The 27,832-nt window shown below is 38.8% G+C and overlaps 1 protein-coding gene across 2 annotated transcripts in view; it reads right to left on the reverse strand.

The window, feature by feature from the left end:
• Positions 1-4,499: 4,499 nt before the first annotated feature.
• Positions 4,500-27,832, reverse strand: part of ADAMTS18 (ADAM metallopeptidase with thrombospondin type 1 motif 18) — a 75,626-nt gene continuing 52,293 nt past the window's right edge. For both annotated transcript variants that reach the window (XM_034073225.1, XM_031051989.2), the window contains 7 exons: positions 20,916-21,057; positions 19,275-19,401; positions 14,573-14,777; positions 12,030-12,221; positions 11,455-11,667; positions 9,945-10,092; positions 4,500-6,536 (listed from right to left, as the gene is read on the reverse strand). In XM_034073225.1, the coding sequence (XP_033929116.1) occupies positions 6,421-6,536; positions 9,945-10,092; positions 11,455-11,667; positions 12,030-12,221; positions 14,573-14,777; positions 19,275-19,401; positions 20,916-21,057 (1,143 nt within the window). In that variant the 3' untranslated portion in view covers positions 4,500-6,420. The remainder of the gene's footprint in view (positions 6,537-9,944; positions 10,093-11,454; positions 11,668-12,029; positions 12,222-14,572; positions 14,778-19,274; positions 19,402-20,915; positions 21,058-27,832) is intronic.

Consider the following 27,832-nt stretch of genomic DNA (forward strand, 5'->3'; position numbering starts at 1 on the left):
TTATATACAATTTTGGGATTGCAACCAGTATTTTGGAAGTGGACACCAAAACCCTCAAAATTGAATTGTGGTAAATGATGCAGTTTGAAGAAGTATGTACTATGTTTAATTGGAGAGAGCTGTGTTTACAGCCTGTTATTGTGTGTTGGCTGACTTTTCCCCACACACCAGCAAAGACAGGCATGAGTAAGCTGTGGTTGGTCTGGGCAGCTTGGCATTTGCAGTGTATTTGCACAAAGTCTGAGGTGATGAGCTTTCTGCTGACGGGCAATATCTCTGGCTAGAAATGAAATGTTCGGATCCAGTTAAAATATTAGCGGAGGGTGCTGTGCAGTTAAAGTGAAGCTAAAACTTTGAAAGTACAATTTCTTTAATGGACTTAGAAGTATCTTTCTGCAGAGAATGGAATACTGATTTGTATGTTGAATCTTACTCAGGTTCTGCAGATAAATAGTGACATACTATTAATACAATGAATATCTATGGGCACTTTCTGCAGGGTTATCTGTTTGTATCATCTGGGGAGAAAGTCAGTGAGATTACCTGGTTGGATATTAAAAGTACACCTGGAAAGTTTATTCTGTCTTTCTCAGTCAAAAGTTACATTTCAGCTATTAAAAGCCCCCAGAATGAAAGCCACAAAATATTGTGTTTAGTAGCTTATAAAAATAATTTTTTGATGGTGCATTTTAAGGAAATAGAGACCTCAGTTACTTTTTACTGCTTAACAGTTAGGTTGAATGTACAATGTGGAAATGTGAGTTTTAGTGCTCTGGGGAACACATTGCACCAAAATGGCTTTTCCAGTGAGACGAGTCATAACTGCATCCAGGGAAAACACTAATGGCATTTTCTCTGTAGCCATGTCTGTTTTGAGGTACCCCTTTCTGCCTGAGCCTGAAGGAGTCCTGGTTATGTCTGCAGTACCCAGCATTGCTTGATGTGAGGAAGCAGGGTGGCGGCTGTAGGTTACTGTGTTAAAGCACTGTGATATTTGTTCAGAAAGGGCACTCTAGGTCAGAAGAAGTGTTCTGTACAAGACCAACTCTTGAATTCTGCAGATATCCTGAATTTCTTCAACTGTAATCTAAACAGAGCTAGTGAAGGGCTGTTATTCCCATGGAAGCACAGAAGTGTTGGCACGGGATTCCCACTTTGGTGAGAATGCCTTCAGTTTCTCCTGTTAGACCTAATATTACAGTGATTTGAGAAGGTGACAATCCCAAAGAGGGAGTTCTTGTGTATTGTGTTCTCTGAAATCTGTTTGCTTTCCATAGGTAAGAACTTCATGAGTAAACATTTCCAGTATAAACCCTTTAATATTCTTTTTAAATGTGCTTTTATGTCAGCTCTCCTATGTTATTGCAAAAGGATTAGTGAACGTTATCAGCACAGAACATAACAAATTAATGCTTGGCAGCCCAAGTCACCTAAGGGATACCAAAGCTCTATCTTAAATTGCAGCAGGTACATAGCAGTGTTAAGGTTGAAATGTATGGTGACAGTGAATTGATTTAATGCTTAGAAAGTAAACTTGGAAGTTAGGGTTCAGCTGAAGGTTCCTGCCTCCACTGTAAGAATCCAGAAATTAAGAAATATTCTGTTCATGATTGAATCATAGAATCATAGAATAGTTAGGGTTGGAAAGGACCTTAAGATCATCTAGTTCTGAACAGAGAGTACAAAAATATTAGTTTCAAGTGCAGGTCCCATAATAGATGCTTTCCTTCGGGGAACATGAGGAAAACTGTTTTCAACATTACTGGGTCGCATTGTCAATTTAGGACTTCAGGTTTTGTCTCTCATTCAGCCTAATTGGGACATTCAGATTGTTTCTGCCCCAGTATCCATCATGGAAAACAAGTACAATAATTCCCTCAGCCACACCTGGCGTGTGCTTGCTGTTAGAATATTCTTTTTGAGCCAGATCATGGTGATGGTTTTCCTTCCCAAGGATGGAGGCAGCGACTTCCCATGGGCAACACAATACCAATGCTGGAATAGCAATCTGTGTCTGCATCATTTGCTGTGCAAGTCAGAGCTGATACAGCCCCACCGCTGGTCTGTCGCTCCCCATTCTCAAGGGAAGCAAGAGTTACTTGTAAGCTGCAATTTGAAGAACTCTGGAACATGGTATACATGTTCCAGGCCTGGGTTTCTTCTGAAGAGCAGGGATGAAAAATATCCATGGTAACAGCAGCACACAGTGTGCAGGAAAGTCAGCTCGATTTGTCTCATGTTTGATATTGGCTGGGGAGGAGTTCAAGGTGTTTTCTAGCAGCTTCTTCTCCTTACTTCAGACCTTTTTGTTGATGGAAAGATGACTTACTGCCTTGCTGAAAACACCTCTCTCTAGTTCCTGATAACTGCCAGGCTAACAGTCAGAACACTCTGCAGGTGTTGCTTTTATCTTGAGAGACTCACTGCCTGGGTTAGGACCCAGCACTGCACACACCTCATTTTTGATTCATTCCAGTGCATCCCAGCTCCCCTTTTGTCTCTCCCCTCCACTGTCCACCCAGACCTCAGCAATGCTCAGCGGTTGCTTTCAAAACAGAGTCAAGCTCCCCATTATTGCTCTTTCTGATCTTATCTGTGTGGAGCCGCCTTGGAAATGTTCTGCAGCATCCAGGCAGACAGTCATGAGCAACACTTCTCCCAATCACAATGAACTCACTGTTAACATCTTCTTTTCCTATTGTTTCTTGTTGTACACTTGGGACCATAAGCCTTCTATGACATGAGTACATGTTGTACACAATGGGATCTCAGTGATTCAGTGGGATTGGACTTCTATTACAGTAGAAATAATAATGTTATTTTATTGATGCTTTTGAATAGGATTTGCTAAAAAATAAAGGAAATATGGGATATGGATCATGTTACCATAAAACCACATGCAACTAAACGTTCATCTGTCTCCAACATTTCATGTCTTCTGGGCATCCGAGATAGCTGAGTTTGATTTACACAATCAAGCCATTCATTAAATATCTGTTTGAGTTTTAGGCAGATGCATCCTTCACCTGAGTGATGAAAGCTGACTACAGGAAATGGAGCTATTCCTTTGTGAAAAGACCCCATTCTGCTTTATAAAGTGAGCCTTCCAGCAATATACTTCTAGAAAACTGCCAGGCTTTGTATACCAAATATCATTGTAAGGGCTCGGCAATAAAACAGTTATGGACTTGGGGTTGATCCAACCACACAATAGCACATCTTTATGCAATATTTCCTCTTTCAACATACATCTCCAACACTGTAATTCACTGACAACCGTCAGCTCATCTTAATTCCAAAATTCTAGCCCAAAACACAAAGTGGTTTAGAGGCTGAATTCTTATGTGGGCATATTAATTACTGAAATCACTAGTCCAAATCATGTTCAGAGGAGCACTTGCTGAGAATCCTTCAGGAGCAGGCTGATGTATTGCTTACTATCGCCTGCCAGAGTATACTGTAAGTAAGTCAGAAGCATGTTCAGTATATCCTAGCAGCAATACTTGGTATAGTTTGCTGTTGTCAGAGAACTGATGGTGAAAGAAGGGGAAAACAACAAACGACAAATAATATATATGAAAATATGCAGTGAATCAATGTAGTCCCTACTAGGAATTGTCTTGGAAACTTCTTAGCTGAGTCATTTTAGGAAGATAAGTATCCCCAGGCAGATGGGGGAGGCTGTAAAACCTAATGCTGTGTTGAATGCGGCTTCATACCTTGCAAACCACCTTGCAGAGCAATATGTGCAGGGAGGAATCACACTGGTTCTGTGATAAACAAGTTTCCACTGTCTTGGTGAGAGAAGGGGTAGCTCAGTTTTGCCTTCCATATGGCAGGAGGAGGGGGAAGCAATGGCATTTTTGTGCTTTTTAGCTTTTGTGTTGTTCTGAAAATAGAACCATGAAGTTAGTTAGGTCCATTTTGCCTTATGGTGCCTGAAATGGGCACAGCCCAAGCCAGCTGCTTCAATGGTAGGGTAGTCAGTCAAACGAGAAACATCTTCTGCTCTTAAAAGGCAACTACAATACATTCCCTCTGTTGAATAACCAGGCATGCATTCCTCACTCACCAGTATAATGGGACCTTCAAGAGCAGTGAAGTTTCACATGACCCTGGCACATTTGCCTGACTTTGAGTGCCTGAAAGGAATGACCTCCATCCCATTCATCATAACAGCTTGTTAACACTCAAACCCACTGTTTTGAGGAGTCCCTGCCAATATTAACCCATACAAGACCTGCATGGTGGGGGCATGGTTAGGCAGAGGTTTAGCTCTGGTGGCTAAAGTTCCGCTGTCCCAAAGGACAGGCTTTTCTTGGGGGGCAGCAGTTGTTGCTCCCCCTGCCCAGAACTGGAGGCTGCTCACATTCACAGACCTCAGCCAGCTACACAGCAGCCAAGACCAGGGAGAAAACTGGGCAGTGTTTAATAAAAGGCACTACGGGATGATTGACACAAACGCAGATGAATGCATTCACCACTTGCATTACTCGGTATTTACTTATAAGCTCTATATTTTATTCATGAATTTTACAATTCCAAATATAGTGAAACAGTTAGAGTACTTTATTACAAAGCTTATAAAATAATTAAATATTACACTTATATTTTTTGCTTTTTTACACCATAATTCATATTTGTGACACTACCATTTTCTTTCCTCAGTTGTCATTTAAGGAAGGGAGCAAAGAAATATAAAGGAAAAGCTATGCATTAATAAATTAATTATTTTACATCAAATAATAAAAAGGACACAATTATAAAAACAAGACAAAAAAACCCCCATGTAGTTCTCCTAGAAAAAAGGTTATAATTACACAACGTCCAATATAGAGACAGAACAGTGTAGGCTGAGATATGTTTCCAATAATCATTTCTTAAAGTATCATAGCATACATGGTTTTAATTTAAATTGTTGCAGAAGGAACTGCTAATTTTAAGTGACCACTGTCTGCCATTAGTGCTGAGCTGGCTAATCTGCCACTGAAACGATACTTTAAAGAAACAGTAAAACTGAACTACATTCATCAAATGGAGTTGTGGGATTGGGTGGAATTCGATAAATACGGCCCTCATAGGCGCTCCCTAGAAAATTACAGTAGGACACATCCCCATCTCAGAATGGTTTGGCAAAGAAGCTAGAGGTTTTTCAATGCAGAAACCTTAAACTGTAGCATAGTGTCACAGAGCATCGTGATACTGAATTATCACAAATACCATTATTTTACGTTTTGTTTGTTTGCTGGTGAATTTTGAACTAAATAGAACAATCAGGAGAATGTATAAAAATAGAATTGCCTTTCATTTGGTTAGAGTAAATCATCCACTTATTTTTTTTCTTTTTTTTTTTTACATATAACCTGTGTAACTAAATATCTACTTAGAGAAGTCTAGCATGAAGTAATGGATTGTAATAGTTGTGTTATTTCCTTTGGGTAACAGATGAATCAAAATTTGCAGATTTGCAATTAAAAGGAAGACATGCTTCAGTTATCTTGTCATTCGAATAACCTACCTTCTGAGTAAAACCTACTTTAAAATATCAAGTTTAAATTTTAAAATGACATACCTATTGAGCTTAGGAAGTTGAAAACATAACCACTGAGTTCAGTAAATCTGAGTTCCTTGAGTTAATTGAAATATGAAATCCTATTTTACTTGTAACACAGCAATATTAAAAGTCCAAATATTCTAATGCTGAATATTTCTAGGAATACATTTCAAGTTACTAGTTAACCACCTCTGAGTTCCTACATAAAGCAGAAAAGGAATTCTTCAAATTAATAAAAACATTAGCATGATGCAAAACTTGCCTTTCCAGCAGCAAGTCTAATAGAGAAGCACCATTTATCTTTGTAGTGCACTAATTACTTCGTGTAGTCACACATGTGACGCTGCGTTATCCAGACAACAGCCGTAGGAGTGTCTTTCTGTGGCAGTGGCAGCAAACCACCTCCTTACCCTGGTATGACAGCATCATAAAGGGAAAGCTTTTGATAGTGCCGTCTGTCAAGCTGCCACGCTGTAACCTTCCTCCTCAGGCTCCCAGTCTCTTTTGCTTTGCATTCTGGTAAGTTAGCCAGAAGAGGCTTCCTTGCCTCAGTTTCTTCCTCATAACATAGGACAGTGCAAAATGACCCTTTAAAAGAAAGAAGAACTGCCCCTTCGAGTCTCAGTGTTCAAGTGATCCATAGTACCCTGTACTTTAGTGAGGTCAGCAAATAAAGTAAAAAAAAAAGAAAGAAACATTCTTTTTTCAACATATCTCCAATAATTACTGTACCTCAGACATTCCCTTAGAAAATGGCTCTTCCATCAGTGGTTTATGTGGCACCATGTCTTGCCTCAAAGCAAAGTTAACTCCAACATGAATTGCAGAAGTGAATCCTGTCACTGGTGGGTTCAGATAACATGCTATCAGTTCTTCTTTGTGCATGATTTACAACATTGCTTGCCATAAAATTTGTGGTTACAGACACCATGCTGGGGTACCAGATGACACCAAGTGAAGAAATCCACACAAGAAGGATCATCTGAAGGAGAGAAATCCAAGCAAAATGGTTAAGACTCTGTTTTGGCAAGTATACAAGCCAGGCAATAGTTTCATATGCTTGCATGCATTTGGTAATGTTAAAAACACAATGGGTGACTCAGTTCAAAGAGGAACTTTCTTTAGCTCAAAAATACTCATTTACTTTTTAATTTGTTAAGAGAGGTGATTAGTTTGTTAAGAGATCCAAATGGCTAATTTGGTAGACATAGAGCTGATATAATGGTATGTCAGAGGTTACAGGAATTAAAAAAACTGAGAGCCCAGGTTCAGGAATACAGGAAGAAATTCCTCTGTGGAGGATAAAAAAATCATCTGTGTTTTTATCTCCAGTTACAAATGTTGTTCTGAAGCCAGGAACTTGTACCAGGGAGCCTGCTCCAGGCATGCTACTGACTGCTGCTTGCCACCAACATCCCATGGAGTCTACCTGTGCCTCTACATCCCAAGTGTGTCACAGTCAGAGTCCAAGGATACTGCTATGAGCACACATGTGCACAGAGGGTTCTACTGTAGGTTTGTGTTCCCACACTTGCTAGAGGGACTGCTTTCTCTGACTGTACAGGCAGCCTAGGAAATCTCTGCTTAGACACTTCAGTCGGGTGGCATGAATTGGGCTTTTAGCACTTCAGCTATGTTGGTGAAATCTTAATTAACTGCACTGGGAAGAGAGACAGGCTAATAATGCTTAGTTCTGAAAAGTGCAGCTTTTAATTACAAATACACTGTATTTTTCAATGAAGATTTTATTTCATTTAAATTTACATACACATCATTTATACTCACAGCCCACTCACTTTAAAAACATTTCATAGCTGCTCCTTTCCACAGTTCTGTAGTGGATGCTTTATGCTTCTTTAAAAGCGCAGAGTGATGATTCATGTGGATGATTTATAAACAAACTCACCATGTCTGAGAGAGCAGTAAGACATTTAAATGAGGTTTAGCAAAATTTATAGCTAAACTGAAATCTCCTGTGAGCATGGGAAAAGATTCCATTCAGCTCTCAGAACTACTGTTTACATGGTCAATAAAAGGAATTTACAAGGAGACAGTGAAGAAAAATCTAGCCACCATTGTCTGTGTTCTCCCATCAGCTAAGTTGAGTCACAGAAGATAAATGCTCCTTCACATAGCACAGACAACTCTGTCATGTCTTTGGGCCAGGAGTGCTCTCTGTCTCTACACAATCTTCTTTAGTCACCACTTTGCTTTTTTTGATTCCATTTTATATGATGGCAAAGGTGATTTTGTATACCTCTATCACCCTCAAATTTATTTGAATTAAGAAGTAAATAATAATATTTTTTTAAATATGCCATTTTATTTTTCAGTGTTTTTAAAAAGTGAGCCTGTCTGTAAATGCTAAAGCTACATAAAGAAAATACTGTCCTCAAACAAAGGGCTGTACAGGAATTGAGAAAATGCACACAGCACAAAGTGCAGAAAGCTGTTCTGATTGAGACTTTCAAGTTACAAACTACTGTTTTAAAAACTTTATAAGCACTAAGGAGGCAATGTTAGTAAGTCTTTCTGCCCCTTTTGAACATCACAGTGCAGTGTGCTGACATGACAGAGGTAAGGCCAAAAACTTTACACTTGGGACCTAATCCAGAGATTATTGAAACTAACGAAAAGAGTTGCACAGATTTCAATGGATGTGGGTCAAGCTGCCCGTTCCTTATTTCTGTTTACTCAAGTATTTATACTTGGGTTGTTTAAATTTTCATTCATTATAGGCAGTTGGATTTCCTCAAAGTTACGGTGACCGCAACTGCATCTATCAGAGGGATGGAAATGACCCAGCTTGTCTAGGAAAGTGTGTAAACTCTCCCTGAAACATTAATTTCTTGACTGTGATCACTGAGCTGGAGCTACATGGCTGATAATAGCAACTCATTTGCTTCAATGTGATTCCAGCACAGCTGGTTCCCTCTCTTTTTGCTGGTTTAGACAGAAAGTTACAGAGCAGTGAAGAGATAATTGATCTCTAGGGCCTGATGACCCAGTTATAATAAAGGAGAAAGGGCTCCTGCAGATGTGAGGAGAGGCAGAAACAGGCCAAGGCAAAAATTAATAACAGACATTACTGCAGAAATGAAATACAGCAGAGCAGAGCAAAGGTGAATGAAAAGTGCTTGCTATGTCGTGACAGAAAAGGACATAATACAGAAACTCCAAAATACAGGAGAACCTTTTAGGAAGGCTAATCTGACGTGTTAAGAACTTTTACTTATAAAAATACAGAACTATTCACTTATCCCTTTCAGGGCCATTTAATCTATACATCCTTGTTTGCATTCAGGTCCCCTGATATATCAGTTTGATAACTACATGTCCTGAGATGATGCAGTAGAAGAATCTGTTAAGAAACCTCTGGGTGTTCCAGGGTCTCTGTGCAGTGAACGGCAGCAGTTGGTGTCAAGGAGGGGGTGGCTGGCCAATGTCAGCTCACAAGGTGCAAGGCCAGAGCTTGACCTTTGCTCCCAGCTCTGTTACCACCTTTCTCTTGCAATTTGGCCTGGGTTTTACAGAGGTTATTTGCAGCTCCCAGGTTTAAAATGGTAACAAGACAGCTGATGTATGGTATTTTAGTGTTTTAGCAGACCTAGATCACTAGCATTGTATGGGACAAACCCAGACCTCTATAAGCCTTTTAAGTTAAGAAGGAGTCATAAACTGTAGCCAGCTTGTCAGCAAATATATGGGGTGGGGCTAATGCACCACTTGCTTTCTGCTGTGGTTCCGCAAGAACTCCTCTGCTGTCACTCAGAGTGACACAAAACCCCTTCTTCCTCTTGCTCCTCTAGAATTGCAAAACACATTGGAGATGTGGAGTGGGACACAGTAGGCATAAAAATGGGGACAGAGCTTAGCAGTGCTCCCTGACTGAACATCTTATGCTAATCAGAAGTAGTAGGAAGAGATGTACATTCTAGACAAAATGGTTTGGGACTCCCAGGATATGGTGCAATCTGAAGTTTAGGCAGACTTCAAAAGGCTAAACCTGTATGGCAAATTCACATTGTTTAGTTCAAAAATTACTATTATTAACCATAAAACAGTACCAGCATAGGATGTTTTTATGTTATACAACAAGACAGGATAAAGATGAGGCTCAGAACCAAATGACCTTACTTTTTGACAAACTCTTTTTAGATCTCCTGTGTCAGTTATACTCCCAAGTGTGCTTTAAAAGAGTTCATTTTGAGAAGAGAGATGCTGTAGTATCAGACAGTAACTGTAAAGCTGGAATGTCTGGGGGAAAATCATTTATGAAGGAACATGCCAAATACAAATCCTCAGTGGGTGGAACTGGAAAAGGTGATTTTTGCTGGATATAGAATTCCAAGCAACCAACCATGCTGCAGCATGTAGAGCTGGGGTTTACCTCTTTTCACAGGGATGGGGCAGAAGTTAGTGTTGCAGGCTCTCAGGACTGCTGGTTTCTGCTGGGGCAAGCACCCAGAAGCCGGTCTTCCATGGCGCAGGCACTGTACACTGCGGGTTTGCACTCCCCCTCCACATGTTACTGTGCACTGTGAAGAGGAAACAGTAAAAGCCGCTTTTCATTTACAGAGACTCTCTGGGAGCCCACAAAAGCTGAAGCAGTAACTTTCAGAGCTTTGGATGAGACTTTCAAAGCAAGAGAGGTGAGGAAAGGATGTGTTGCTGTGCAGCAACCTCCATCAGGACCAACTTTTCAAAGACGTGTGCATCTGCTCTCCCTTCCAAAAGTTTGGTTATTTGATTCGGCTGAAAATCTGGTTCCTTACTCAGGCATGGAGACAGACATGAAACATTGAAAAAAACCTGTTCCTGATTGTCTGCACTGATTTCTTTGAACTCTCAGCCTCTGGGCCCAATCCTGCTGTCTGAACAGAGATAAAACTCCCATTGGAACCATAATTATAGCTGTATCTAGGGAAAACCACTATGCATTTGCAGGAAGATCTATGAAGTATTTAAAAGTTAATAAGCCTTTTACTTGTATGTGTTGCATGAAAAGTTGTCTTTAAGATAAATGTGATCATTTTCATCTGATTACAATTGTCAGGCATACATTGTTTCATGTAAATGTTATTAAATGAGTGTGTGTCTCGTTGATATATGACTCATAAAGTAGATAAGTTCCAGAAATACAGAAGCTTGTTTGCAAGAATGTAGAAACAAATACAGACTGATCCCATAATTAATCATAGTATTTAGGGAATTCCAGGCAATCTGTGCAGATGCTCAAATACATTGTGCATATAGATATGTAATAGTTCAACCACAGTGCAGTTTGAAGAAGACTGAGAAGAAAGTGTTGGAAAATGAGCATAGAATGTAGTGCGTCTCGAGCATGAATAACATTTTTAGGTGACATTCTTCAGTTTCAGGACAAAGAAACGAGCTGCACCAAAGTATATGATGGATGTGGACCAGCTGCACCATGTTTCAGTGGCTGAGTGGTGCATCCTTCTTTAGGGAATAGGTACATGCAGAAGACACCTGTGGACCGCTAGTACTGGAGATGTTTCCTCCATACAATTGGATGTTTCACTACAGCATAATGTAAGACCAGTGCTAGCTTTTATCTAGGTAGCTTGGTGTTTGTGCCATACAAGGTCTAGTTCTTGTTCTGTGGCATATGATACCACAGCTTTCCTAGGCTTGGTGCTCCCTAAACCCAGCACTGCAACCAGCTTCTAATTACAGTGGATGCAGAGTCCAAGAGCCACACTGCAGTTATTTTGTTCTTTAATGCTGCGTAGTGAAAAACACTAGGGGTTGCTACTTGAGCTACTGCATAGAAAAACACTCTCCTTTTATAAGCCCTGTAAAAGTCAAGACATGAAATAGTGCTGTAGAGAGTGCTAGCTGGGATAAGGAGAGAGGTGAGAGTTTCCCATTCCTACCTGTTGCCAGGGTGAGGAATACCAGCCAGACACCATGTTATACAGCATTTGTGATGGACAGGCTCCCTTGTTACAAGCTTCTTCCAGGTCAGTGTTTGGTTTCTTGATGTTTCTACATCTTCTCTGAGGAAAGGTGATCAATTTCCCATGGATGGTTTTCTCTCCACATTTTAGTTCTCTTTTTTGTACACCTGGGCCACAGGAGGCCGAGCACTGCAAGGGCAAAGTACACTGTTTAAATCTAAAGGAACACATGCAGATAAAGGAGACTGTGCTACGTGCAAGAGACCCCCAGTCATGCAAAATGATAGAAGCACTATATAACTAAACCCACAAAGACCATGATCCATAATGTGTAAAATGAAATAAGAATCTGAGTCAGTGAATGTCCTGAAAGACAAAGACATTGGGGTACATTTAATTTCAGTTGTATGTAAAGAACTGTGTTTCTACAGCTGCTTGCTTAGTACACCTGATGCAAAAATGACAGCTCAGCTTTTCCCCCACAGGATTTATGCATGTCCCTGAGTCAATATTTCCAAGAGCAGCCTAGCCATGTAACCACACTGCTTTACCTCACTCCAGGAAGAAACCACCCACTGGAGACGGTCGTTCTTGGGGCAGCGTCCTAGCACACAGGTCTGATGGGATTCAGGTTTATGGTCTTTGCTGCACATACTTTCAGGCAAGATTTTAACCTTGGGAGAACCAGTACTTTTGCAGTAGACATCCCGTTTCTTAACACCTCTCCCACAAGTCTTGGAGCACTGTGATGGAAAGAAACATTCATTTGAACCAGAGGAAATGAATATTGGCATTGTTTGTGTTTTACAGCAGAGCACAGAAATCATGGCTAATGTGCTGGGTAGCTGCCATTATAAGTAAACTTGAAATTCTATTGGTAAATAACAGCAACATCTGTATGTCACTTCTGAAACATTGTTCTAAATCCTTTCTTAATGTAAACTCTGAACTCTTACAGCCTCCACACAGAACAGATAAGTAATATCTCTGTTCCGTAGATGAGGTAAGTTGGACTTGTGAGCAATATGCTTTTTTCCCTGGGCAGTATAGTTGAAAGCTGGTCCTAACCTCCCATCAGAAAATCTCCCAACAAAGTTCTCAGCTATTTGTTATTTTGTCCTCACCTTGGCCTAGAGGGATGGGATACAGGCAGAGAAAACTACCCAGGGAATTAGTACATAACTCCTTCACCAAATGAATCTCACTACAAGACAGAATCTGATACAGACAATGGTTAGGAAGTTTGACCAGAGATATTTTAATTGCCAAGATTACAACTGAAACTTAGGCAAGTCCACAGTGAATAAATACACACTGCTGCATTGGGTTTTAGTTGAAAATACATTCTGTATTTTCCATTGCCTTAGCATACAATAAAATGCATGAATGAGCCATTCCTGACGAAACGAAGAAATAAATGGCCCCGAAATAATATTGCCAGCTTTCTGCCTTCTTCCATCCTCTTCTAATTTTTCTTAATAATAATTAAGGGGCACATTCCAAGGCAGAGTCCTGCACTAGTATTAAAAACCAAATGTTTTAAAAAAATGTCTTGAAAGCAGAGTTATACTGACAATACAACAGAAATATTTGCATTATGAAAATCTCTATGTTTAATCTTTCCCCAAAACAATAAACAACACTTGTCATTTAAAATTACTGTTTTGTGTCGAGAGGCCAAATATTTTGCATTTTTCCCCTCTTTAGCTCCTTTGAGCCTGTGATATAACAGCTTTCACCTGAATCTTAAAATCTTTACTAACAACTTGTTCAATAGGCCTGTTCACTACATTTCAGCAGTTCTTGTCAGCTTAATTTTCTTAGGCTTATTTGAAAATTCCAACTTGAATTTTACATCTCCTAAAGAGAAGGAATTTTTATTGTTTTTTGTTTGTTTTTTGTTTGTTTGTTTTTAATTGTGGTGGGGGTTTTTATTTAATTTTTGAGGAAGGAAAATTTGAAAGTGTGAATGTGTTTGAAGACTTCATTCTTTTTTCCTTTTTAAGGATCTAACGATCATACTCATTTTTTACAGTCTCCTCCCACACTAAGGTTTTCTTCACATACACTGGAGAAAAAAGTTCCATTTTTGACTGTTAAAACTTTGTTGCAGTGGAGTGTTGAGTGATTACTTGTCTGTCCTAGTCCATTTATGGACACCCCTCTGGAGGGGCAGTCTATGCTGCTCAGCTTAGGTCAAGATGCTCTTCAACACATGAAGAGTAACATTACTACAAATTATACACAGAAGTAAGAGATTTTTGGGTAAATTTAAATCCACCTTGAATCACACTAAATGAAGATGGAAAAGTGAAAATAATGTAGCTTATTTTGACAGAAGTATATTGGCAGCTCTCTCTTAAATCCCAGATTTCCCAGTACTTCACTTATCCTTACACTAACAGTTCATACCTGCATCAATATGAGTGAAAGAAAAAGCAGAGATGAACTCTGTGTAAGTATGTGTGTGTTTTAAATCAGGCTGGTTTGATGTTAGGCAGTTGTCAAGTCTGCAGAGCAGGGTGTGTGCACACAGGTATCTGCTCAGGGGCCTTATGCGCCTCTGGGCAACTAATTGCAGCAGTACTCTACTTGAAGTGGAACAGTTATTCTAACAAAGGCAAATGTACAGAAGTGATTAGTGAACATGTACATCACAAATCTACTAACCCACAACTCACATATGTGTGTGCATTAACACACAACTCTAACCCCAAATATTTCTTCATTCCGTGACTGCTTCTAATCTCTGAGAAAAATTAATATTACTGCATGAAGTAATCTCAGAGGGGGGGTGATGGCTCTGAGGAATTCATAGAGCCTTCAGTTATAAAACCAGAAAAGATTACCCTTCTGTTTGTACATACCAGAAAGGACACCACGTGCCCACTTCTGGCAAACCCTCCTGTCTGAGCACTTAGGAAGGCTAACTAAAATATATACATGTTTACATGTTATCTTCATGAACAGAGCCACTGGCAAAGTACTGACGTTCACAAAGTTCATACTATTCTTTTTTTCTGAGCTTTTTTTTTTTTTTGGCAATATTTGAATTATGCCAGCAGACAAAAATGCAAGATTTTCTCCAAATTACCTGAGACCATAGTCCCGGGCTCCATTCAGGTGGGCAGTCCTGGCTATTGCACATCTGCACCTGCGTAGGGGTGCTGATGGGACACAGGGAATGGGCCACTACCTCCTCTCTTTGGAAAGCCTTTTTCTGTACACACTGAATGAGACGGGTTTGTTGCCCTCCTCCACAAGATTTGCTGCATGCATTCCATTCACCTGTTGACCAACTAAGAGAAGAAAATACATGTTAGAAACACAGGAGCCCAGTTAGTTAGCTTTATCAAATCAATTCATACAAGCCCCCTGTCAAATGGAAATTATTCAGGATCCTACTCTCCTGATGTACTGCTGTCTGTTCAAGAAATCAAAAAAACATAATTAGCTATATTATCCATTTTCAAAGTATGAAACATTTTGCTAGGGACAAAATATAAGTCACACAACTAGAAAAATTAGCATTACTTATGTACAGCTCTACATCTACCATAACCAGCTTGCCTGTGAATCTGACCTGGAATCTGGAATTCCAAAGAGATTGTGAGAAATGCTGCCAGGCTGGTGGAGTATCCAGAAGATCTAAGGGTTTGGCTAACAAATCACCATGCCTCTCTAACCATGTCTATGCTTCTAATTGAAAAAAATGCTCCCTAAAACATGAAAATAAAAACCTCTTCTAAATAAATGGTAGGATGATAATTTTTGTCACTTTAGCTGCTAAAGAGATCTGCAAATAGACAAACACACCCAAGGCCAAAGGAAGAATACAAATAAATGAAAACAGTTCTGAAAATTGATCAGATTTGATTATTAGAAAGGTCTGCCCTTTGGTTTGCATTTTGTGTTTTTTACGTCTCTTCAGAAGACAGGGAATAGGAGGAAGATTCTCTTTAGCTGGTACAAAAGGAAAGCTGATGTGGGAGGGAAGGAATGGGGCCAGCTTAGCTGAGCCAGTATCTCCTGTGCATTTGTGTGTAGGTTCACTCACACCGCGTGGCGGATGTTGGCATGGTGCCGTCCAGTGCTATTTATGTCAAACCTTACTGGCCTCTATTCACAAAAAAGAATTTGCTTGCTAAAATCAGCAGTCCTGTCATTAGTGTCTTGAGGATTTAAATGTCCTCAGACTAATAAATTTGGCAGACAGATGATGTAGAATCTAAATAAAGCAGAGGAAATATAACCAGCAAAAGCTGTTGGCAAATCCCTCCTCCAGTCACAGGCACGCTTCAGTTACACGTCGTGTCACAGAAGTGACACAAGAGTCTGAAGAGTTACCACCAATTGTTTAGGGTAAGTTCAGTTTTTAAATGTTAGTAGCTGCTCAGTACTTCTGCTAGTAACACAATGATTTGGTCCCCAGCCTTCGTGGGACACTTTGCAAACAACCAACCACATGTCTTTGTCGATGTAAGACGATAAAATAACTACTAGATAGGAAAATAGAAGTGAAAGAACAAAGGAAACTACAAAGGAAACACAACTACTCAAGCTGAGAAGTCTCATTTAAAGACCCAGCACTGAAATTAAACTAAAGATTTTAAAACATCCATTTTATACATTTTTAATAATGTTTGCCACAGAAAAGGCTCTAATCTCACATCCAGCTGCTTGGCCTACCCTACAGTTTCTCACAGCAGCAGTCCCGTAACCACTGAAATAGCTGCTTACATATAGTTTTTTCACTTTTCTTACTGTGTGAAAGATGAACAGCATCCCATTTGTCTGTCCACATCTGCCTGAAGACAAATCTAATTCTAATTTGTAAAAAATGTATAAAAAGCCTATTTTGGAAAAATCCCTTTGGGAACGGGAGAAATCCCAACTCTCAGTCAGTAACTTCAGTAACTGCCAAAAGTAGTGGGAAATATAAAAAGCACTCATTTAAGGACAAAGAAATATTAATGTGAAAAGTCAGTAGTTACGTAATTCCAGACCACGTCAGAAGTTTCCTTTTTGTCTGATTTATAAATATTTGGACTATTGCAATGCAAACTTCTGGGGAAAAAAAGTTATAATTTTAATCCATTTTACAACTTTTAATTAGTTTGCCTTGATGTTTCGGACAACACTGATTGGTAGAACTACCAGAAGTGTTCATTTTAAGAGTTTATTCACTATAAGTGTCCAGAAGTTTCCTTCTTCACAGAGGCGAGGGCAATAAACCTACTTTAATGTCCTGCAGTAAACTGCCATTTTCCAAGATTATCTGGGCTGTGATCCAAGAGTATCTTTCATTAGCTCAAATAACTAAATAATTATGACCAGATTTGGCAGCTCTGAAATCCAACAACAACAGTGCGCAGTACCGATGCCTTTCTGTGTTCTTTGCTGTCGGGACAGTAGTTTGTTCCTACTCAGACTAATAAGTCTTTGTTCTTATGCAGTAATTATTCCTCACTGACCTTTGTAACTCTGGAGCCTCTTTTATGTCACAAAACTGACACAAAACTGCATCTCATGTTAATCATCTCCTTCCCTTGCCTGTTGCACCTACCATATTTCTTTTTGCTTTACTTGCTGGCTATTAAGCATTCTTTGTTTTCTCAATGTTATTTATTAATACTACATTTTTTTGATGTTGCCTGTCTCAGTTTTATGGGAATTATTATATGCCATGACTTTCTGGGCAGATGCCTCAGCAGAGAGTCTGGCACAGTTTCACTCAGATGAATGGCAATCTGTTAATTTAAGACATGGTCCTACATGTAGATTCTCCACACATTAACATATCCCAAGGATTCAAAAGTAATTAATTAGTGAGTTTCCCTAAAGGTGGCTTGGGGGTTTATGGTTTTTCTTTTTCTACTCTTTTTAGGGTTCAGGTCATTAATTGTATTTTAAAAGTAGTAAATCTAAGAATATCAGAGCAGTTTCAGCACAAAAACATTGAACTGCATGTCAGAATGGATAGTCAGCATTTTCAGTGATAGGGTATCAGTGGATGTTCAAAGTACATCGGGATCTCTGGTTAACAGAAATAGCAATTTCATGTCTGGTCAATAGAAATGAATATGATTCTGGTGAAGCCTTATAGCATAACAAGGCCACATCAAAGCAAAGGTAAGCATAAACAACTTAAAAAGACTCCTGGGGACATCATAGACAAGACATTTGTGTGTACATGATACTGAGTTCATTGGATAAAAATAGTTCTGGCAGAAGATAAGTCACATATGAAAGACTGTGTTTGGCTATAAAGATTATTTAAAATTGGTATTGAAAAAATCGTGTGGCTAAACACAATCTAAAGAAACTGCTGAAACAGGAACATGGGGCTCTCATGTCACATGTTGCCATTACTTAAATCTTATCGCTCTCGTCTTGTGGTCGTAATGTATAATTTGCTATTTGGATTTTGTGTACTCTGCTGTAATCTTTAAATTTGGCAGGAAATTCCAAACTATTACCGGACTATTTTTTAGTATGTTTAACATACTGCAAACTATGGATTTTTAAGTAAAAACAAAGCCACTGCAGAACATACCCATCTTTTTGCTTTGCCCCATCATCCCCTTCTGGACCGGAGGAGATGAGGAATGCTTCCTATTAAGCTTCATTAAATGTGTTATTTTATGAAGTATGGGAGCAGACTTAGCCAATTGCTTCTACACCCCATTGCTTTTATCACCACAGAGTAAACCAGCAGATGACACCAGGTCTAGAGTTTTACTCCATTTCCTCTGCCTTCTGCTGCCTGTGCACTTCAATGCGTCTTCAGTTGTCTTTATTTCTCACTGAAACACTCCTCATTTTTCAACATATCGCTTTAGAAATTCTCTGTCCAGGAAGTCAGAGTGTCTTGTGGAGCATAGTGCAGCTTTTCTGATCTTTAGTATAAAATTAAAACAATGCTAGGGTTGCAAAGTCAGAAATCCAAAAGTGAAAAAAAAAAAAAAACCAAAACAGTAGGAGAAAGATGGCCTATGCGTCCTTCAATCTGTCCACTTCTATTCCAAGCCACACAATACTGTGCTTATCTATACGAGCACACTGCATTTTTTTCCAAAGGACCCCTACTACAGCTACTATAAATCAGCGTAACTCACTTGTTTTTAAAGGAGCTCTATTGATTTAGACCAGCTGGATTCTAAATGCTTATCTGTATGTCAACGTCTTCCTTTGCATCTCACCTTTCTTATGTCTTTTAGAAACTAAGACTGTTCACAGAGGCAATGTCTTCATATTTATTTTTGTGTGCACCAGGAGCATTGCTGATGATTTATTTGGTTTAGATAGTCCTCTCCTTGGTATCATAATACTCTGTGGGACATTTTGTCCAAAAAGCACTAATTACACTTCACAAGGTTCTTTTAACCTAATCTAATATGTGGAATCTGAGTCATGGGGCCAAGTGTCCACATGGGGAGTAGCACTTTACTCAGGAAATGGTCTTACTGATTCAAGGTGAGTAAAGGTGGCAGAACAGGCCTCTAAGTAACTTAGATTTACTTGGTGTCACATAGCTAACCCCAGTATGGTGATAGAGCTGCAAGCAATCCTCGGGAGGTCCTGCTTAGCAACATTAGAAATACTGCCTCTATTATTATCGTTGGGCAGAAGCCTACACAACTAACATTTTTAAACAATTACTGATTTACGTTACAGAATAAAAGTGGGTTCATCTAACAGGCTATACAGTCCTGTTTGCCTGTCAGAGGACTTCTTTCATGGTGAACTCAGTCGTAAGACACAGCAAAAAAGGTACAAAAATAGAGAGCACTTACTATGCTGGGCAGGGATTAGTGTTGCATAGTTTTGTCTCAGTTAAAGGCTTCATCCTTGGGCCACAAAAGGAGGAATTAACTCGTGTACGATGATCTTCTAAGCAAATTGCTTTTGCTGTAATGTGTCCTATGGATGTATTACAAAAAAATACAGTAAAACAAATGTTTATTCAAAATATAAGAAAAAAGAGTAGCAGGGAAGAATTTTAACTAAACAAGTCCAAGCTCATCCTTGGTTCAATTCCACTGAGTTGAAATAAATAAAATAGGATTTAATTTGGCAGCATGTTTTTAACATTAATTCCCTTCTCTGTAACACAGGTACCATTGAAGTCAGATGAAACATTTCAGTTATAAACAGCATATTTGTAGAATCTTCCCACAGCAAAAAGCAGTAATTCCTCAAATCCTAATTCCCTGCAGAAACTATCAGTGCTTGCTTAGAGCTCTCTTCATGCACTTGCAGGCTACAACAAAACATTTTGTGTTTATAGAATTCTGCAGATTCCCGCATCTAAACTCATCTAGTGTCAACATCAGGACAGATGGTAGAGAAGACCACAAATGCCTTAAGAGATGAAGTGATTTTGTCAATTTATCTCTAATTGAGATGTATCATTCCCCTCACTCATGGTTCACTGGGCATGGGAACTCAAATTTGAAAACAGCCGTGCTTCCAGCATCTTTATATCCATGCTGCAACTTCTATTTTTTTAAAGGGAAGAAAGAAAAATACAGTTGTCATATTTTATGTGTACAGTGCTCCTGGAGGGTCTTTCTTCCATAAACAGTTTATTCAGATGCTGTGAAGCCTGACAACACAATAGCAAGATGTTCCTGAATTTCACCTGGCCTTTTTTTCCTATACAGGAGCATAATGCATCATTTTCTTGGTTACCCAGTCTTATTCTTTGGTATTAAGGAAAACTGAATTATTTAATCTTATTTATATGACTCAGTTCCAGTTTAAGGGCTACTAAAATGTTAATTCTCCATACTTCTTGCGGGACTCCCCACATGCTAGTTTTCTGCTTTCATTACATCCCAGAATTACATTCACTGACAGAACATCCAGAATTTAGAAGAACAAACAGATGGTCTGCACAACGCAAATACCGATAGGAATATGGTAATAAGAAATCCTTAGCTTATACAGGATTTCGGACTCTGAGCTGGCAGAACTTGAGTATTTCTAGTTTAACAGTGACAAAATTAAGGTGCAACTGTTTGTAAAGGTCTTGATAATAATTTAGTCTTCAATTATTCTCTACAGGTAAGATACATTTTACTCATTATTTGCTATCTTTGTTCCAAATTACAACACCATCAAAACACACATTTACTTTTCACGTTACTTCAATGTAAGATATCATATGGCTATGGACTTACCTAAAGAAAAAAGACTGACTCGCTGTAAGTAAAGTGAACTGAGACCGGTGTGATTTTCTTTTTACTATAAAAGATGCATGAAGGTATTTCATCTATACTGTAAGTTGTCAGGTAAAAAAAATAGGGACCACATGTTCAGTGTAACCTCCGTATGTATTGATACACGTTTGCAAAATTAAAGGCAGCTGAAATGTTTGAAATGCCTTAAAAAAACCAAAGACAATGATGATTGGCAATTGGGAAGTTACCTACCACCACCACAGGTAGCTGAGCACTCCGAATGCACCGTCACCCATGAATAGCTGTGTTTTCTGACAGATGTCTTGTTTTCATTGTTGCTTTTGGAAAACGTATATTCCCAAGCAATCCCAGGATTTTTGCCTTGTAGCAGGATCTGTAGAGGAGTATTTGGAGTTTGTTTAAAAAAAGAGGGAGGAGGAGGTGAAACAAAAGAAGGATTTTGTCATTCTGAAGGAAGACGAATTGAACATGATACAGATAATATATCTGTACACACCATTTTTGTGAAAGAATGCTCAGGAGACTAAATTTTTCCATAAGCTAAAAACCACTGAAGTAATTCCTAAACAGCAAAGTGTTTGCTTGGACTAACACCTGCAGGGCATAATGCTCCCTTAATTCAGATGGCATTTGACTGGCTTAGGGAAGCAGAGATGCCTTTAGTAGATGCCAACTATCTGAAACCTTTTGGTAACGTAGTATTTGTCATTGCCCTTGCCCCAGCTCTCAGTGCTCTGCTCCTGCAACAAGCCTGTAACTGGGTCCCTGCATTCCCTGGGGCTCACAGGCAGGTGCTGGGTTTGCTGTGGCAGTGCAGTAGAGGGATGAAGGATGGGGGTGGGAGAAACTTCCTGCCTTCTAGGAATGACAAAGCCTTTGCTTGGTAACCAAGCAGGTCTCAAATGTTTGACGGAAAGAAGCTTGAGCAAATAAGTAGCATAGCTGTGTGGAGACTGGGAACATAGGTGTTTAGAGATGGCTGCCTCAGTTCTTGAGGCTGAGGGTAAGAAACTGTTTTCTATGCAGACTGAGGATAAATTTTGTTTGGAAGACCCTCAGCTGGTATTTTTCTCCTAATGATTGAAGCTGACAAAGCTTCAGTCCAGGCCTGTCCTTTGGTGTCTACATGGAAAAAGGATTGGAGAAAAATTTATACATCATTATAGCATAATGTGTTAGAAAATGTATAGAATTGGTGAATACTGACTATTACTAGTCTTTGTCATTTAACTTGGGGAGCCTACCTCTCGGGGTGTACTGTTTTACTTCTAAATTATATTTCAGTTTACATGTAGACAGCTTTCTGAAATATACTGTATTCATTTCAAATCTGAATTATAATCAATGCAAGATGCACAAACATCTGACACAGAGCTATATTTGGGGATAAATTTCTATTTAAAAACTTATTTTTAAAACTTTCTGGCAGCAAAAGTGCATTTGTATTCATACTTGTAGAAAAAGCACAAGAGTTTGCAGTTGCAGAGCTCAATTATGTTTTAATTCTTCACCAGTATAAGTCTGGTCATCATAATACAAAGAGGAGGTGTAGTTAACCTCAGGTCCTAAATATGCTTTTTGATAAGCATCAGCATTACAAGCACAATTTCAATCTATGTTAACAATTACCATTCAAAGTACAAACAAATATCAGTCAAGTTCATATATGTTTTACCCAAGTGCTTAAGCATAGCATGGATACTGATATCCATAGAGACTGGTTTCATAAAATAATAACAAACTTAAATTTATGTTGTTTAAGACTAAGAAATATCGGCACATTTTATGACTAATAATATCTTGAAATTTAGCCAAAGATTTTAAATTATTCTGTAAATGTACAGAAATTACCCATGACATTGAAAATTCAGACCAAAATTACATGACTCCCACTCCAATAATGTTGAACACATGAAGGATCTGGGCTGTGCATTGTTTACTTTTCTAGAAGAAAGAACAAAGGTTGCTGTATTTTCCTTCCCTAGTAGCCAAAGATTTTATTTCAGTCAGTAAACCTTAATAATGATCCAAACTAAGAATACAACACTTAGAAGTGTAAAAGTCAAAAACTTCCAAAAGTATTGGAGAGCACATGCCTTGTCATTGGAAGATTCAGATTAGAAAACTCTCCAAGCACAGGTAGAGTATTTCATGTGAAAGCTTTCAGCTCACCCATCCAAGCTTAATTCATGAGCATCTTTCTTTTTATCCTTGGCTGTTCACCACTATCTGATGTAAATGTTTCACAAGGTTTAACTGTTCCTTCAGATGAAGGAAAATATCTCTTCTATCTAAATTTTTGCTTTCATAAAGCTGTCCAATTGCTGTTAGCAAAAAGTCCAACTCCCTTAAAAGAGCTGTTCCACAGTAACTTTGAATCTTGAACCTCAAGCTCATGGCCATCAGATCTGTAGAAGGAACAGGCTGTGATGATTTGTGTTCAACCTACTCTCCTTCTCTGAGGGACAAATGGAGACAAATATCTAACATGGAAAGCTTCAGAACATGTGCTTCAGGGAAAAAAAAAAAAAAAAAAAAAAAAAGCTGTGTTAAACCCTAGTAAGAACTGAGCCCTGGAAAATTATTCTTCAATTAAAACAATTTCTTTCCTGGTTCTTACAGACTAGACCTCAAAATTCTTTAATTTGCTTTTACCCATTTGAAGGTTCTATAAATCCCAGGTATTAGCTCAGATCTCAGCATCTCAGGCAGCCAGAAACATTTTCTCCCCTTTCAGTAGATGCTCTGTGTTCATTCAAGTGCAGAGGCTGAAATTCTATCTCGCCTTTTAGTAACTCATGTGTTGAAAGAGAAGGAGGTTTTGTCCATACCCTTGTGTAAGGGTAAGCTCTCGTCTCTTGTGATTCTGACAAATGTCATAAACCTGTGCTATGTCAGTGGTCGAAAAACCAGAAAAGCTTCTAGATAAGAATACTTTGAAATACTAGACTGAGCACTTGTCCCTGAGAGTGCCCTTTATTTGGCGATACTAGAGGCAAGAAACAATTAATTCCCCCTGAACAACAGAAGTCAGAATATGAAAGAGGGAGGATAAGAAGATAAAAGTGGCAACCCATTTTACTCCTGGTAGAGCAATATTCTCCTGGTGCTTCAAAAAAATGAAAGAAATTAAGAGGAAGTGATCTTGAATGAGTTAGAACAAGATGTGCTCCTATCACTTCTGAGAACAATCATCACTGATGTAAGAAACTCCCAGCCCCCAGCTGAGCGAGTGCCTGGGGGCAGGTCCTGCACACCAGGCAAGCTGGGCCATACTCATTTCAAGATCTTGGCCTACAACTCTTCTCATGCCGTGGAAAGCAGACACAACTATAGTGGGCAGATGGGGTGAACTATGTTTCTTGGCCGGCAGCCCACATGTGAACCCCTTCCCACTCAGCAGACTCCATGAGGAATGTTTACAAAGCAAGAGCTGCATCACAGTGGGGTTTCTTTCCCCCTGGGTCATCCCAGTTATGTAGCAAAAGGCCAAAATTAAACTTTTGAAAAGTATCAGAGTCAAAATATTGTAGGAGGCAAAACCCAAGTCCATGGCATTCAGCTGGAAAACAATATACAAAATAGAATGTCCAACCAAGCTTTCACCAGGAATGCAATACTATTGCAAAGTTGCAATTTTGCCAAAGTAATGAGCATGTAAAAAGTTTTCTATCATATTTTCAAACATTCATTATAAAGCCCTTCCTTAACAACCCAATAACTGAAGTCTGCACATACAGCCAAGTTATCAGACCTACAAATTTGGAAAGACCTCCAATGCTAGTCTACTTAACTGGATGCATTCCAGCATCTTTCCAGCCAACTGGCATTTGCTCCCAAATTTACAGCTGGCAAACAACGTCCTTAAACATTTCCAGTTCCTCCATAGAACTGTTTAATGTCTACCTTTAACACACCAACCACCTGACTTCAGACACAACAGTCAGCAGCTCTGCCGCAGGGCGCAGAGTTATAAAATTTACAGCTTCTTGAGCTCGAAAACCACAGACTCTGCTGCTGGAATCTGCCAGATCTATCCTGAAGAAAAAGAGCTGTGGCTTTCGCTTAGGGCACAAGATGTTAAAACAATGGATAAATTGAACTCTCCTGAGCAAAGAACCTTTTCCTTTTGCTAATTTTGATTTCAGAGCTAAATCAACAGATTTACTAAACTAGCTGTGCATCTGCTCCTTTCTTTGAGATTACTTTTCTTTCCCATATCTATCCTAAGTTTCCAATAAAATACTCCATTTTGCAGCTCACACATCAGCATTGTTTTGTTGTCATTGACTCTGCTTTCAGGTACTTTTTAATATAAGATGGGCCTGTGAGGTTACTTGTGACACACTGGATTAAAAGAGATTAGTTTACACAATATAGAGCCCAGACTTTGAATCCCAGCATCCACACATGCTAGCTTTGATCTGAGTCTTCAGACTGCACCTACATTTCTCAGGTTGCTCCATGCCTTGTAAGTCTTTGATAAGTTCTTTATGTGAGTGTGACAGGGTTAAGCTGTCAGCAGTGAGACCTCAGTTGCAGAGAGGTGTCTGTGTGGAAGGCTGGTGCCTGCCTGAGCTCTGCTTGAGAGACCTACAGTTGTCATCCACTGTGACTCTACATGCTGCTTAAATATCCAACACCCTAAGCCAGATTGCGATTTTTCTGTCTAATCAAGATTAATTCTACTTTTATGGATTTGCTCAGGTTTCAGTAGGATAAATTAATCATGTAGCATATGATACTGGTGGAAAACTGTTTAAAAAAACTTTAAAAAGGACCCTTGTCTTAATGGATTTTTATTGGATGGGATGCTGGACAGTGGCTAACGTCAGGAATGTCGAAGTAAAGGGAGAGAAAACCTGCTTGGAAAGCACCTGTAAAGGAAGAATTACCCATTGCTTACTTAAGCCAAACCTTAAAACAAAAGGAGCTTTATCTCTTCATTATTGCTAAAGACATTTTAAACATAATCTTAGCTAAAAGCTTTTGACAAATGATTGTTTTTCAAGAAAGTCCACTATGGTGATTAAAAGGAAAAAGAAAAAAAGAAAAAATAGAGTATGCTTGAAAGGTCCTATATGATCTCATTTCTACTTCAGCTGTTTCAAATTTATCTTCTGTTGTTATTGTGTCTCCATTTTTTCTACTGTTCGCATGTTAAATGTACAACCTGCAGGGATACTGTCCAGCTAATCTCTCCTCACTAAAGGAGACCCTTTTATCCACTGTATTGAACCAACATCTGTATCTTATAAGCACATCTTAGCTCTCTTCCGCTTACTTTCTCTTTAGGGGAAATCAGTACAAATTTATCATCTAGTAGCTAATAATAAATGCAGTGCTTTATAACTGCAACTTGGCTTTCTCCCAGTGGCAGCTACATCATCAGTAAAGTCATTCCACCTGGCCTCCTTTCTCTTCTTTCCCCTATTGATAAAGAGGAAGTGATTTACTGGTTTTAATTAGACATATTCCTGCTTTGGAGCTCCATCCACCTCTTCCCATGAGTGTCTACGTCTTTGCAAGCACCCTCTCTATCTGTTACTTACTGCTGTCCAAATAAATGTTTTTCACAAAGATTTCTCAATTTCTGGATTTCACCAAGTTTGAGGTAAACTCCAATGAAGATTCGAATTCTATCTCACCCTGAAAACTTTACAGTGCTTTCTCAAATCATGTTTGACTTCCCAAATCAGTCAGTTTTTCATCCACTTACTGATGGAATAGAAAATGAATTTTATTATTTATTAATTATTTATTATTTATTAAACTCTCAGTGTTTTAACATTAGTTTATCAATTCCAGGTCTCACAGTACTTGTCATGCCCACATAACAGTTCATTTTCTTTTGCCCTTTCAGAATCTTTCTCATAATTCAAGTAAGTTGTGGAAGGTGACTGAATATCTCAACAAGTGGATGTCATGTGTGGACTTGATATGAGCTCTGTATTGCTAAAGCCCTGTGAGGGCAGCGTCCCTCATGCCCTGCTAGCCTCTCCTCAGAGTACTTTCAGCAGTTAGAGGTTCCCACTGGCAGTCCTTATTTGCAAGGCTAGATAAATGAATGATGAATTTTTTTACTGTTTGTTTCTGATTAAATTAAATATTATTCAGAATTATTTTCAGAATATTATTCATAAACAGAATATTTCAGTTAACAGAAAGACACTGGTAAGGTCTTTAAATTGAAAGTGCTGACCTTAGGTCACCTAGCACCAAACAATAGACAAATTAGCTGAATATATTCAACTACATTAAAAAAATATTCCAGTGTATTTCCATTTAAGATGAGACAATTATGCTACTGAAACTGTATTTTAAAAACCTGGTATTAATTTCTGATCCTAAATTATCATTTAACTATCATATTTCTACCCCTTTGACCACTGCCTGTTATTTCATCTAACCTGAATGTGACCATTTTGGAGATTGCCTTCTAAATCCATGATTATTGTTCATTTCAGCTCTTACTGGTTTCTACAAACCCACAGTCATCAGAGTATCAATACTACTTCAGAAGGATGCAGATACACAGATTCTGAAGGGCATTGGCTTACTGGTTTTTGCTTTCCCTCCCTCTGTGAGACTAATTCTTGAATGATCCAGAATGGGTTTAGAAGAATTCTAAAATCTCATCATACATTTAGCCTTCCAGTAGCTGTGCTCAGGAAATACTAGTCCCACACGTTTAATCCTACATTCAACTCACAGTGTTCTCCCCAGAAAATATTTGGCCACTGTAATTTATATTTCTTCTCCCACAACCTAGTTAAATTACAGATTCACTGCCCTTTGTCTTCTTTGGTATGACTTGGTCCCATAATTACATACATAGAATATATGTAAATATATATATGTGTATTTATTTTTCTTTTTTGGAAATTCCAGGGTAAATAAGAAAAGCTCTTTATCAGTCTTGTCTGACTAAATAGTATATGCTCAGCTGAACTATCTAAAACCCTGATGGAAAAACAATTGTGTGGGAACATTCTGTACAGTAAGACAGAAATACAACGCATTTTGTAGAACTGCAAGGCTGAACTTGTGTTATGCAAGACAGTGGGGAATTTTAAGACTTTTTTTCTTACTTGGGCTTCCTCCTGCTCTCTTAATACATGCTTCAGATGTCTCTTTCAAGAAAATAC

This window comes from Melopsittacus undulatus, chromosome Z, assembly GCF_012275295.1.
Source record: "Melopsittacus undulatus isolate bMelUnd1 chromosome Z, bMelUnd1.mat.Z, whole genome shotgun sequence".
NCBI classification, from domain to species: Eukaryota; Metazoa; Chordata; class Aves; order Psittaciformes; family Psittaculidae; genus Melopsittacus; species Melopsittacus undulatus.